The 15,410-nt window shown below is 29.4% G+C and overlaps 1 protein-coding gene across 1 annotated transcript; it reads left to right on the top strand.

Moving 5' to 3' along the window:
* The first annotated feature begins 3,850 nt into the window (after nt 1-3,850).
* Nucleotides 3,851-6,322, top strand: LOC123895208. Its single transcript, XM_045945444.1, has 3 exons — nt 3,851-4,056; nt 4,902-5,107; nt 5,803-6,322. The coding sequence occupies exons 1-3, from the start codon at nt 3,967-3,969 to the stop codon at nt 6,062-6,064; spliced, it is 558 nt and encodes a 185-aa protein (XP_045801400.1). The 5' UTR covers nt 3,851-3,966; the 3' UTR covers nt 6,065-6,322.
* The last annotated feature ends 9,088 nt before the right edge of the window (nt 6,323-15,410 follow it).

Here is a 15,410-nt window from a genome sequence, read left to right as displayed (position 1 = left end):
TTATTATATTTTGGAATGGACAGAATATATATTCAAATGACTTTTGTGCTTTGTTTTAACTCAGTGACTTTTGTGCTTGAATTTTGATTTGTTAATTATTTTTTTTTCCTATTAGTTCAATGACTAAAATTCTACCTTAAAGATAAATAAGTGGAGTATCTGGTATTCGAATCTCAACTTCTGCATAATATATATATATATATGATGTTCCTACCAACTGAATTAAGTTTACGGGAACGATTATTTGCTTGTTTTATCTTTCTATTTTCAATGATTTATATATAACATTAAACATTATATATAAATTTTTATAATCATATTCTTAGAGTGGTACAAATAATTGCTGCCCATTGAGGTGCCGACATAATGAGGGGTCATTATTAATGCTAGTTTTACGATGAAGCTGATGATCGAACCCAGAACTATTGCCAAAATATTCTTCACTACCAGACCAAATTAAATGAGTTAAACAAAATTAATATTTTAATCCAGTAAGTCCAGAAATTCAACTTAAATTAATATTTTTAGATTAAAAGAACAATACAACCGATGATATAGTTTATATGAAATGATAATTTTGAGTACTTAAGGACTATGTGCAGGGGCGACCCGCCCATTTGTTCCCTTAACTATTGCAATATCTTTAACTCGATCGTCCCTAATCAACTTATACTTTTCTCCAATGTCATATTGTCCCAAAATATAACAATTTATTGACCATTATAGTATGCTAATAAATAATTTTGATTACGAATATTTTTAGTTTTCAATTAGTAAAAATTATAAAAATTTGATATTTTAAAAAAGTTTATCGAAACAAATCAAACAAGATCTTATATGATAATATTTACATTTATATATACTTGTAGAAAATTATAGTAAAAACAAAACATATAAATAGTACATTTGGTCAAAATAAATCTTATAAAATGGGACGAAGTTAAAAATTTATTTTTTTGGTAAGTTTGTTTAGGTCATTTAATACTAATTAACGTATATAACAAATCTGACTCTGTGCAGGGAAATCTCCACTCAGGTGTATTAATTTATTATTTTTACAAAAGATGTATTAATTTTTAAATAAATTAAAAAAGTTTTTTTGTCTTAGATGAAGTGCTAATACAATTAAATTAAACTCATATATAATTGTAAGATCTCGGGTTCGAACTTGATTATGACGTTCGACCTAACAATTTTAATATTTTTACCGATTAAGGTAGGACTTAGATGGAAAATGAGTGTTCTAGAACCGGATAGAGCAGTAGATAAAAAGAAAGAAGATAGCTAAAAAAGATGATTCAGTTTGTGATACGAAAGCTTCACATTCTTGTAATGAACCCATATCCTTCCTCTAATGTGACGTATAAATCTTTAATTGCCTCCTTCTCCATTGTATGTCCTCACCCGTCACCGACAATCCTACCCACGTCCCTACAAAATTACCATTCTGCCCCATACATCCTTCAATTCCTCAACCTACTGTCCTTTCCCACCGACTATCTCCCACCAAATCTCCAAACCCAATTCCTTCAAGGATAAGATCCTTACACCCTCAAATAACAATTCTCATTCTAGTGTTATTTATTCTAACAAAAGAGAAATTTTGTTAATTCCTTCATAATCAAACGTTAAAACTTACTTTCTTTAATAAAAAAAACATTAATTTTGTCGGACGTTATAATCAGGGTTCGAATTCCGATTTTTTCATTTTGTGTGTGTGTGTGAATTTTTATTGGTGTGAACTTTTCATAATACCAACAATACTCTTGATTTTTTTTATAACAGTAAAAAAAAATTATTAACAAACTCACTAGAACAAACATAAGACATTTTTTTTAGCAGCAAAAATTTTTTATTAACAAACTCACCATAATATAAGAAAAAATTGAAAATAGGGATGACAATTTGACTCATACCCAGAGGGTACCCACAAAAACTACCCACAACGGGTAGGTAAAAACCCGCATTTTGGGTACGAGTATGGGTAATTACCCGCAAAAATGAACGGGTGTGGGTACGGGTAATATATATTTATTTATTTTATTTATATTATTATATTATAATATATGTAAATCAATTTAAAATAATACAACTCTACTAAACTATTATATATTTTTAATAAAAATGTTTATTTATAACATAATATAAAAATAATGTGAATATTTAACATAAATATGAATTTTAACATAAGGTTAGTAATAATTTTGTTTATAATTTTCATTAGTCAATATTAAAATCTTTGAAATTTTTTTAATTCTATTAAAATTATATGATATTTTATAATTAATCAATTTATTTTTAGTAAAAATGCGGGTAACAGGTATGGTACCTAGGTACTCATTGGGTATGGGGACGGGGCAAAAGTTGTTACCCACGCGGGTATGGGGATGGGTACGAGTATTTTTTCAATCTGCGGGTATGGGGATGGGTACTATAGTACCCTACCCATACCCTACCCATTGTCATCCCTAATTGAAAACATGATCACACACTTGATAAAAAAAAAAAAAAAACATGGATCACACAAACAAAACCCGGCCTTTAGCAGCTAGTCTATCTAAAAAAATAAAAACTTACTTTGATTAAAAAATATCACTAAACTTTTTTTTTTTACAAAAAAATATCATTAAAACTTAGTATTTTATTAGAATTTAATTTATACAAAATATTAAAAAGGAAAATAATTTATTTTATTTTTTTGGTACAAGGAAAAAAATTTAATTTACATATTATATATGTGGTGTAAATGGTAAATACTTAAATTTTTTAATAATTATTTGACTTATGGTTCGCTCTATAATTGATGTATATAAATAAAAACATTTGTAGCAAAAAATAAGATTATATATAAATTGTTGTAAATTTATCAAATTATAAAGTGCTCATTTTTTAAATTAAATTACTCATTTTATTATATAAATACTCTCACATTAATGTGATTTAAAATAAGATTATATATAAATTGTTGTAAATATATCAAATTATAAAGTGCTCATTTTTTAAATTAAATTACTCATTTTATTATATAAATACTCTCACATTAATGTGATTTTTAAGTGAAATAGTCAATTTGTCATGTCATTAACTTTTTCTGTGCAAATTGACTATATTTTTTATTTCCATATAGTATTATTTTCATTTTTTATTTAGTTTTCATAAATCCACTTAGCTGAAAATAATTTTATTCGTATTAAACAAAAAAATTATTGGAGACGCATGAAACACTAAATATAAATATTTTTTTTATTAGAATTTGATATTAATTCACCACCATATATGTCTGAGTTTACATTACATCTTTTAGGTTTTTTTTTTCACTATACATGTACATCACTTCATTCTTAGAATAATAATAATATAATAGTAATTAAGTCAAAAATAATAATATTTTCAAAAAAAATGTCAATAATAATAATAATTAGTATTATTATTATATTTTGTTATGTGTAATAAACAATTAATGTGGAAGCTGTCAAATAAAAATGTACCACCTCACACTACATGAGAGATGATGGTGTGACTCTATAATATTTTTATTTTGGTTCTCCAATAATAAAAAGAGAAATCTATTCTTTTCAAAAAATATTTTTATTTTGGTTTCCAATAATAAAAAGAGAAATCTATTCTTTTCAAAAAAAAAAAGAGAAGAGAATCTATGATTTGGTGAGTAAATTTGGTAAGTAATCAATGTGGTAGCAGGTAAAATATATATTTTCATATACTAATCAATTAGTTGCCGTGTCTTTTTCAGTTTTTCTATATTTATTTATTTATTATTTCCAAAACAAATAAAAATTATTTATATATATTTTATTTATCAATTTATTAATTATTACTTACCTTATTCTTTACTCAGGAATGCACCTTATAGCTGCAAGGAAACGCCATTGAACCATAACTCAGTGAGAGAGAGAAAAAGAGAACACAGATCCAACTACATTCTCTCTTCATCTTCAATTCAAATCCATGGCTTCCAAATTGTTGCTCATCATTGTTTTTGTTTTTGACTTGATTGCTTTTGGTCTTGCTGTTGCTGCTGAACAAAGAAGAAGCACTGTGAGTATTCACTTTTCAATTCAATTCACTTTTTTTTTTTTTAATTTATATGGATGTTGTTTCTTCTCTAAAATGATAAATTAGAATCTGGGTTTGTGTCAAAATTTGATTTTGTTTATGGGTTTTGGAAGAATTATTGAATCATTGTAGTTGATAAGAACAAGTTTATTTTTTTTCTCTTCTGATAATTTGATAAAATGTGTTTAAAGCTTGAATCTTTAATATTCTGTTTTCCTTTGTATGAGTTAAAGATTGTGAATTTAATGTTGGGTTTAATCATTTTTTAGCTTAAAGTATTTAATTTGACTCATTGTGGTAGGTATGAACTTTACTATTGAAACTATCTGCAACTGTTTTTGTTTATGTGACTTTGTTTATTGTGTTTGAAATTAGAGATCCAGATCTGTAAACAAGATGAAATGTTGTTTACAAGATCTTAAATGGCAGTACCGGTTGTGTGTGTGTCGCAATTTTTGACATTGTAAAGAATCATAGTCACATGTGGCCTCAATTGCGAAGAAATTCTGAATGTCACAACCTAGATTGTGGTCGCAAACCTTTTTTAAAAGCCGGTTTTGTGATTTTGAAACGTTAGATCTCTCGTTTTCTGTTTGTGTATGTGCTTGCTTATAGAACTGTAGTCAAGGCTTTTACAATCTTGGTCAATGTAACTCACAAAGCGAAGAATTCTTAGTATTTACGAAACAAAAGGCTCGTTTAGCTCTAACAAATTTTCATATTAATATGATCATATATCAGATGTATAATTATATTATGTATGCATTGATTTCTGCATAGTTTTACCGCCTGCTTAACATAACATTATCTTTGTTTTCATTTGGCAGGCTAAGATTGTTCCAGACAGGGACCAAAATTATAATTACTGTGTCTATAACTCTGATATAGCAACCGGCTATGGTGTTGGAGCATTTCTATTCCTCATGGTTAGTCAAATCGCCATAATGGTTGCAAGTCGATGCTTCTGTTGTGGGAAGCCTCTAAAGCCTGGAGGCTCAAGAGCATGTGCAGTTATTCTTTTCATAATCTGCTGGTATAATAAGTCTTAACATAATCTAGAAAATTCCGATATTTTTATATCTTGCAAAGCTTATTAAACCTTATTTAATTTCCAAATTTTCCATATATGATATACCAAAAAGGAGTAAACCAGCATTTTAGTCCTTGAAATTCTAAGAGTCCCTCAAACTTGCAAAATAGCAATTTAATCTCTTAAGTTGAGCAACATCGATCAATTTAGCCATTGTCTTGATGCAACAAGAGATTATTTAAGTCGATATGTAATGTCTTTCATTGCTTTTGATGAATGTCTATAGAAAAAATATTTTGAAGGACTAAATTGATTGAAGGTGTTTAATTTGAGGAACTAATGTACTATTTCGTAAACTTGAGAGTGTAAATTACTTGACCATTACAATTTCGAGTACTAATATGTTGTTTTGTTTTTTTTTTCGTATTAACTCTCTGGATTACCGAGGCCTTGGGCCGCGGTAATCCAGATTTTGGCCGTGAGGTAAGTAAAGTCTGGCAAAAAATTGTTCCCAACAGGAATCAAACTCGGGTTCTCCCGAACGATCCGTCCTAAAGGGAGCTAATTAACCACTTGAGTCCAATGTCTTGGTTTACTAATATGCTGCTTTACTCTACTAAAAAGTAAACTGAACATTTATTGCTTATTTTTTGTTTTATTGAGCTTACAACACTTGTTTTTGCAACTCGATCTTTCAGGGTGTTTTTCCTGATAGCTGAGATATGTGTGTTGGCTGGATCAGTTGAAAATGCTTATCACACAAAGTACAGAACACTCTTTGTGAATGATCCTCCTTCTTGTGAGACAGTAAGGAAGGGAGTTTTTGCTGCCGGTGCTGCTTTCATTTTCTTCACTTCCATCGTTTCAAAGTTCTACTATATCAACTACTCAAGCGCAAGGGATAGTTTCCAACCACATCTTGGAGGTGAGACTGGCGTCGGCATGGGAACCTACAAATAAAATGAGCTTGTTTTTTAATCATTTCACAACCAATTCATTACCTTAGAAGTGACTATAATATCTTGAACTCAATGCATTTCTTGTATTTAAAGTTTAGCTTTTTTACTAGAATCTATAAGTTGTAATTTTTGTTATTTTTACATGTTATCTTTTTAATTGATGATGATTGATTGGATTCATTACCTCTTACATTTTTGGGGTGTTCTTTGTCATATAGATATAAAATATCATTATATCAATAAGAGAGAATGTTTGTTGGACACTTGATTTGTACTAATATTTGGACTTGGTCTTGTTGTGCAAGTATTCGAAAAAACTTGCGAAAGATTGTGAGTGAAATAAATTTTATTCTAATTTATTAAAATACAGATTCTCATTATATTCTTGAAGTACTTGTCAACTAATATAAAAAAGATAAATAATTTCATGAAAAGTAACCGAGAAATCAGTATAAAGTGTTATGTAACTTATATGAAAATAGATTAATCACATTGTCTTATTCATTGCCTCTTATATTTTTGAGGTGTTCTTTGTCATATATAAATATACCAAAATGTTTTCTTGCATTATGAAACTCTTAATCTGCACTAGTTGCTATGTGCAACTTGTCTTTTAACGTGTAGCAGGGTCAAATATGTTAATGTTTTTTGTAGTGATGATAATGATAGATGAATTTCAAGATTAAATATTCAAAAATCTTCAATATTATTGATGTCCGGCTTTTTGGAGACTCTGTAGGATTATTAAAAATCGGCCCTAATAAAAGAAAATGTGTAACAAAATTCAAAAGAATTGTGATGGATTTAAATTAAAAATAATATCAATAATACTAAAAAATAATTATTATTTTTCAATAATTTAAAAAAAGTTTGATAAACAAGACAATCTCTATCACACGTCTCTCCATTTGATAAAACAGAACAATTGAAATTTGGGGGACAAAATCGCACAATTGAAACTTGTGGGGCCAAGATCGCACAATTATCAAACTTAGGGGGTTAAAATCTCACAATTGAAATTTTGGGGACCAAAATCACACAATTGTGAAACTTGGGGGAAAAAACCATAATTAAGCCTAAACACAAACCCCTAATATGAGTCACACATCATACAACATCAAAGAATGATTAAAGAACATTCTAAATTTATAAGTGCGTCGGCACATTGATTTGTCTCCTGATACGAATGAACAACCATCGCATCCTAATCAATCCTAATGTAGATCCATCAAGCTACGGATCTTCTTAACTAAAATGTGCCTCATTGTCCTCCCATAATTGATTTATTGAACCACAATTATAGAACCAACCAACATTAATCTCCAATTAATGGAATCTCAATCTTTAGGAATATATCAATCATTTTAAGTTCTAACACTCTATAACTTTGCAACATACGTATTGAAATCTTCTACACACCCCATAAGTCCTCCATAGCCAACTCTATTTGATTCTTTCCAAGCTCCATCCATCCATATTCACCTTAGCTGATACCAATATTAAAACATATTGCTTCAAAAATAAAATTATACTGACAGAAAAAAAAATTAAAAACATATAACTTGTACTTTTTTTTTTGTAATTTTTTATTTATCTATATTGTATATAAAGAAAATATTGTGGACTTTTCATAATAGGACATATATTTTTTTTTTTAGCAGCAAAAATCTTTTATTAACAAACTAACCATAACATAAAGCATATTAGTAAAAAATAAAAGGTATCGCTAACTAATAGCCCACATTTAGTAAAAAAAATAAAAACTAATAGCATATTAGTAGTAGTTAAGTAACTTAAAAATAGTAAATTATATATTAAAAAAGAATATTTTACTTATTAAAAAAAATTAGACTTAATTGCAGTTTTGGTCCCCTATTTTCACAATTTTGTATAATTGGTCCCATATTTTAAAATTCGACAGTTTTGATCCCCTTCACGTATTTTGTCTAAAATATGGTGATACAATGGGCCTGTTTGGTAAAAATAAGCTATAAGCTAGCTGATAAGCTAGCTGATAGCTGAAAAGCTAGCTTATAGCTGATAGCTGAAAAGCTAGCTTATTGAAATTAAAGTGTTTGGTAAAATTAGCTTTTAAAGTGGTTATTAAATATAAAATTACATAATTGATAGTGGGTAGTTTATTTTTTAGAGTGGGTAGTTATTAAATTAAAGGGTAAAAATGGAATAAAGTGTAAAAAGCTATAAGCTATAAGCTCAAATGCTACTTGAAATAGCATCTGAAAAAAAGCTATAAGCTAGTACAAAAAGCTTGTTACCAAACACCTCTAATTTTTTGAAACAAACTTATAAGCTCATATAATAAGCTATAAGCTAGCTTATTTGTGTTACCAAACAGAGCCAATGTGTTTTAAATTAACTTTACGAAAGATTTTTCTTACAATTTCATTGATGTTGATATTTTCTCATCATTAGATCATATGCTACGTCGTTTAAAACATATTACATCCCCAAATATATAGTTAAAAAATTATAATAAAAAACTAAAACTATCGAATTTTAAAATAAAAGGACCAATTATACAATTAAGCCATAATTTTAGATGTAAATAAAATTATAATAAAATAAATGGTAATTTGAGATGTAAATTTGACATTAAAATTTGTTTTGACAACAATTTAGATATATAGTTAACACAGTTAATATACTTGATTGGTTATGTTTAGTAGATGATTAATGAATATAATAAGGTGTCATAGCTTGTTAAGTGTTAACTATCTATATAACACAATTGATTAGGACTTTGAATGTCATTAACTATGATTTTCATGTGTATGTTTGAATGCAAATTGTTATTTATAGATATCATTATATATTTGAAAACTTGAAAAATCATGTATGTTGGAACAAAATTTGGATGGTTTATAATGGATATCGTGTTTATTTGAACACCTAAAAATTGTGGTTAATTGTGTTTTAGACTTTTAGTAGATGATTAATGTGTAGCGGCATATTGTTATATCATTACTAGGTATCTTAATTCAATCCAAACTAGCGCTCCACACCTTCTGCGATACTTGGCCACATCATTTATTGTCAACAAGCGTAGGAGACCTTAATTCAAAGATTTTATAAAAGTTATTCAGTGTGACTGCGTGAGCAGAATTCATATAAGGACCCCATTTCTGAGTTTTTGGCTTGTGTCTATGTCAACTATGACTTTGATGGCGCACAAAAGAAGATGAGGGAGTGTAAAGAAGTAAGTGCATTTCTATTGTCTAGCTAATAAATGTGATGTAACTGGCATTGTTCATTCAATTGGCTGAGTGTACTCCCCTCTTTTACATTCGTGTACTTGCAATTTTCACTCATGAAATGGCTTGCAGCCATACTAATTAGGTCCTAAAACTTAGTAGATTCCATTGTACCGTCTCTTTTGCCAATTTAGCAAAAAAGAATTTATGAATCGTACGTTGTTGCATTAACTCTGACCTTTACATTGATGCTTTCATTACCGGCTTGTTATGAAAGGGCTGATAACACCTTATGAAAGGGCTGGAATTAGTCATCAACATCAACTGGGTGGTTTTGTAGCAGGGAAGATTATGAGTAAGCAGCCTTTCTTGAACGAAGCTGAAGTAGGGCATGCCATCAATAATGTTATTGGGTCAACGACATTTTCTGCTCCTGACTTTTGTCTTTCTTTTGAGTTGGGATCACCACCAAAGCTATATGATTATTGATTAACGATTTCATATCCAGATGGGTAACAGAATAAGTTAAATTTTATGTACCATAATATAGAGAATCAAAATTCGAATTCCAATTCAAATCTCAACTATGATCGAGAGATATTTATGTTTAGTATTTGACATGTCTCAAAGTCTTAATCATCGATCATTGACTATAGAAGAGGTTAAACTCCTACAATACGAAAAATGAAATACTTGAATCCCAACCATTAAAGATGTTTATATTTAGTATCTCAATATGTGTAATCCGTTGTCGAATCTAATCTGCTAGTACTTTTAGAGAAAGATAAATGTAAATATCTTTTTAATTGTTAAATGAACTTAAAAGAATTGTTTACCTTAAAATTTGACAGCATCCCCATAACACAACCAAAAAGGTAAAGTGCCAAAATGCTATGAACAGTACTTGGTTGGCATCTCTGAAACATAATATACTGTTTCAAACGAACTACTATATCAAAGCAAATAGGAGTAGTTACATAATAATGCAACACAAACCCCAACAAAAGACTCCAAGTATCGACCAATTCATATTAATGAGTAGTACTAGTACTAGTACTAGTACTAGTACCATGCATGTTTTTAGTTGCCAAAATCAATGCAAGCAGTACCTTAATTGTACTTTCTGTGTTCCTCTCTAATTGGTTATATAATTTTAGTATATGAAATTCCAATACTCAATATAAGTAATAGTCATTGATATTAGTCAAGATAAAATTGATTAACAATGTGCAAATCAAATTGGCAATTCAAGCAAGAGATTGAGTTTAAGTGATTAACAAACTTCCTTTAAGATGAATTATTAAAAAAAATTGAATTCAATTTTTAATGAAAATAATTTTTGGTCAAATTTACTTACTTTGCAATCAAGTCCCTCAAATCGTCTCACAGCTTAGGTTTTTTTAATCCACTAGAAGATCAAATTTATCATATCTCTCAAGCTACAAAGCTACAAGTAACCTTGAACAAATTGATGGAATGCTATTTTACTTTACTATTTAATTCCTAAATGAAACTAATTACTTTGGCAGAATCCATATGGAGACGAACTCATTCATTTAAGAATTTATTACTAGACGATAAACTGGTGCACTTGTTCTCAGTTTCAGAAACATCACCCTTGTTGTTTTCTTTGCAATAATGTTGTAAAACAAATCAATTAAAGAATTCAGATATAAGACTGCAAATATATGAACACACAAGACTGCAAATATATGAGCACACAATTTAGAAACAGATATTTGTTATTCTTATTTCCTCTAACCATCATTACTCTATAATTGAAATCCTAATTTACAGAAACTGCAAGTAAAATATTCAACTATAGTAATGTACATAACAAATCAGACCTTGAACTACGATATAGGATTCGAAATGCTAATGTACATAAACATAAATTCGGTAATTCTAATTACCATCTCTTATGCGTTACGATCATTAATACTCTAAAAATATAGAAAAATCGCTTTGAAAACTTGAATGAACCTTCGAGAAATCGCTCAGAGAACTTAGCCTCGGATGAAGCTTCGAGAAAGATGAATGAATGTTAGGAAATGAGGAAGGTTCAAATGCATATATAGTAGTTGGTGCGAGGGGAAATCCATATGTGTTGTTCGTTGATATTTAATCCTATGGTAGAAAACAAATGTGGGTTACTAGAAAATATCTCCTTCGCACAAGTACAAAAAACTGACAAACAAAGATGAAGCGGATGTTGTTGAAAAGACACTGCAAGAAAAAACCTATTTGTTGAGGGCTAAAATCCCTCAAGAACCAACAAAAGTCCTCAGGAAGTGAGAACTTGTTGGCGGCCAAAAGCCCTCAAGAACTGCTCTGCCCAAAAAAATATGATGTACGGTATGAATATTAATGTGAAAATATAAATTATGTGTTGGTACAAGTTGGACAACAAAAATTGCTTGTGCACTTGAGAAGTCACCTTATCATCATATCCTTTCAACTTGATTGCAGATTCCTTTCAACTTGATTGCAGATATCATATATTATAAACATTCAATAATTATATTATTTTGGCTTCATATAAAACCATTGGTATTGAATCCAGGTTCACATCACTATCAATCGTTCTAGGAAACAACACTCACAACTAAGGTCGTTGAAAAGAGTTAATCTTAAATTTTCTAATCACGAGTAATTTTGTCATCATTCATTTATCCCTACCACAATTCTAGTCAAAATTTCAATCAAAGTGTTAATGATCATGTATAATCAAATGAAGAACAAAAATCAAAATTTAAATAAATTGTACCTACCCGTCCCTCGTTATTTGTTATCATGTGCTGGTAGCTAGTTTAGCTTAGTACTATATACTATACTTTACATCGTTAATTAGCTGGTGGTTCATAATTGTACCCTACTCATAAGTTTAGTGACTATCACCGGGTGTCGAAGGAAGGAATATTTTTTATTGTTTGGTGATTTGTTTAAACTTAAAGACAAAGGACGGATTCATCCCTTGATATGGTTGACAACTCTTTGAATGTGTGGAAATTCGTAATCATATTATTTTCAAAGGCGACATTCCGGAGGCATCGGCGTTATTGGAAGAAATCAAACTTATTTCTTGGGTGTCGTTTAGTAATTGTTTTGGTCATAAGCTTGTAATCATTTTTCTAGTTGGTGTTTTGATCATGTGACGCATGTATGCAAAACACTTGATTTTGTGTTCTTCATTGTAAGGGGTTAAGTACCCTTGTACTCCCTTATAATATATTTTACTTTTAATGATTTTTCTAATTTTATTAAAATAAATTAGGATATCCATGCACCTAAATATATGTAGACTAATATTAAAACATTCGCAACTGGCTATTTTTGAGCATTTAACCTGGTTTCAATAAGTACACATCAAATCTCTTTTATCACATGTGTGATGTAGCAAGTGTGAGGTGTGTTAAGTCTCACATTTTTAGAAAAGTAGAAGTTGAACATTTTATAAATTATATAACCGATAAACCTAATGCCTTAAGGACTTAAGGTTTTAAATAACGAAGTGGTGTTCAACTCACTTGTATTATTGCTCTGAGCCCAATGTAGATGATCATTCAACTGTCCCCTTCTGACCCAATAATAGGTCTAAGACTCTTACCATATAAACCAATTTATTATATTGTTGACAATACTTAAATATTTTTAATTCAACACTTCAAATAATATTATTTCTACTAAATGGAATGCAAAAGTAACTTTATATCAAATAATTTATTTTTTTCAAAACACATTTAATTTAATATTTCTTTTATTTTAAAATGAGTGTCATTTAAAATTTACACTAAAAAATATATAAAAGTCTGAGCTTCTCTAGACTCCCCAATAGAAACAAGATATGTGAATAGTGCAGCTGTTCAATCTGAGTCACTTAAAATGAGACGGAGGAATCAGAGTATCATTTAAATTTTTTCTCTATCAAAAAAAAGTTAAAGAAATATACATTTTTTAATTCATTCTTCTTTTACTTTTTTATTTTTGGAGGAGAGGGAGAAATTTTTATTAATTCAAGTGACAATAGTGACTATTCTACATCTATCCCTAATATAATTTGGACACGGCACATTGAAGTTTTACAACGTTAAGATTTTAGTACTGAACTAACATATAAACTCTAATGGAATGGAAATTTTGTTTTGAATGGCAAATAAAATATATATTAAAGTAGAAAGGGGGGACAAGAATGAAATACAAAAGGTAGAAAACAAGTGCCACTGAAATGATTAATATTACCGGAAGTACTAAAAAAAAATACAACGCTCCACAAACACCAAAACCCGACTACCATAACAGGGGCACCGAAAATACACTCAACCACGAAAAACAATCTGCACCGAAAGCAAACCCAATAATAGAGAAGAAGAACGGCCGAAAAGAAGAACGACAAGGAACAGGCCACCCACAAGTCTGATAATAACGAGACCCAATACCAACATCCCAAAAACCTCTATTGGGTCTAGCATAAGACAAGTTGCACCTCCAAATCATAGAAAGAGTAGGGAGATCTAGGGTTCTTACTTTCTTAGCCAAAACCACTTTCAAGATGAAAGTTTCACCTTATCAACCAAAGTATTGATAGAAACAATTCTTCTCGTAAAGATTAAATCATTCTGAGAGTTTCAGAGACACCACATACTAGCATGCCTAATTATTAACCACCATAACTTATTTACTCTACTTCAATTCATTTTCTATTTTTATCATATAGTTTGTCAAGGTTTTGTAGCATATATTTTCTTATAACAAAAAGTAGCATCTTTTTTTCCAATAAGCTAGAATGTCTTTAGTGATATAAAGCTGTTCATCAAAACAATAATATTAGTGATATAAAGCTGCAAATTTCAGAGATATATAGATATAGTGCCACCAAAAAATCCCACTAGCTAGCACTGAAATTTTCAACATAGTATAACGTCACTAAGATAGTAACACTTTTATTATAGTGTGTTGACAGTTTCATGCTTGTTTGTTACTATGCAGAACTCTGATTGCAGCATGGGAGGTGCATGGCTACAATAGTTTACCTCTTAGGGAAAACCTGTACAACTGTCTATTTTCTTCTTCTTCTTCTTCTTCTTCTTCTTCTTCTTATTATTATTATTATTATTATTATTATTATTATTATTTTGTTTTTTTGCATCAGCTGTAGAACTTCATTTTACAATAATAATACATAAAATAATAAGGATTTTTTATTTATAGACGAATTGGAAAATATCACATGAAATTTACATAATTATGAAAACTTAGATTCGAACTCGGATGAAGATGTCCAACTTAATAATAATACTGACATTTTCAGTTGAACTATATATATGTTACATATTAGTTTAGTTCAATGTAAAATGTAAATAAAAATACGAATTTTCAAAATTACTTTGCAAAAGAAAAGCACTAACACACACATACATCTCAACTAGATGTTTGCAAATTAAATCTACAATAATAAAACTAGCTTGGTTTAATGCTCAACATTTGCAAACAACAAGAGTTTTACAACTTTAATCAAAACAAACAATAATAAAAATGCAGTTTCCGTGAACATAGCTCATTTGATAGGGATATTGCATGTAAAATGCAGGGATTGGGGTTCGAACCCTGATACCCCAACTATTTCACATTAAAAAAGTGAAATTCTAACAAGACAAATCGATAAACACCGCCGATCAATAATTATACATCACATTAACAAGACAATTAATGATATAAAGTTATAAACACCACAAATCAATTCTTGTTCATTATCGTGTTATAATTTGTTGTTTCAATATTCTAACACGGTTGTTTTGGAGTCAAATGTTTTGGATGCTATCCAAAAGCTTTGGAAAAACGATGTTTCGTCTAAAGTTAATATTTTTGGTTGGAGATTGCTTTTAGAGAAGCTACCTATGCGGGCAGCCCTTCATCATGGAGGTATATTGAATAATCCGCATGATCTTTCTTGTATTTTTTGTTATATGCATACAGAAGACTATTCTCATCTATTCTTCAATTGCTCTTTTGTTAAAGGTGTGTGGGAAACTATCTATAGATGGTTAGGACAGAGTTTACCGGCAGGTTTGGAAGGTTAAAATTCTTTGGTTTAATAAAAAAAAGGTAATCAGATTCGTCATTTGATTTGGTTGGCCA

The sequence above is a fragment of the Trifolium pratense genome, linkage group LG7, assembly GCF_020283565.1.
Source record: "Trifolium pratense cultivar HEN17-A07 linkage group LG7, ARS_RC_1.1, whole genome shotgun sequence".
NCBI lineage: Eukaryota > Viridiplantae > Streptophyta > Magnoliopsida > Fabales > Fabaceae > Trifolium > Trifolium pratense.
The sequence above is the reverse complement of the archived record's forward strand: the minus strand, read 5'-3'. Positions and strand labels throughout refer to the sequence as shown.

Bases quoted from the DNA above. Each gene is read 5' to 3' on its own strand.
- LOC123895208 (XM_045945444.1), top strand. From the start codon at position 3,967: ATGGCTTCCAAATTGTTGCTCATCATTGTTTTTGTTTTTGACTTGATT. The intron at 4,057-4,901 runs GTGAGTATTCAC...TTCATTTGGCAG, and splicing joins CTGAACAAAGAAGAAGCACT to GCTAAGATTGTTCCAGACAG. The intron at 5,108-5,802 runs GTATAATAAGTC...TCGATCTTTCAG, and splicing joins ATTCTTTTCATAATCTGCTG to GGTGTTTTTCCTGATAGCTG.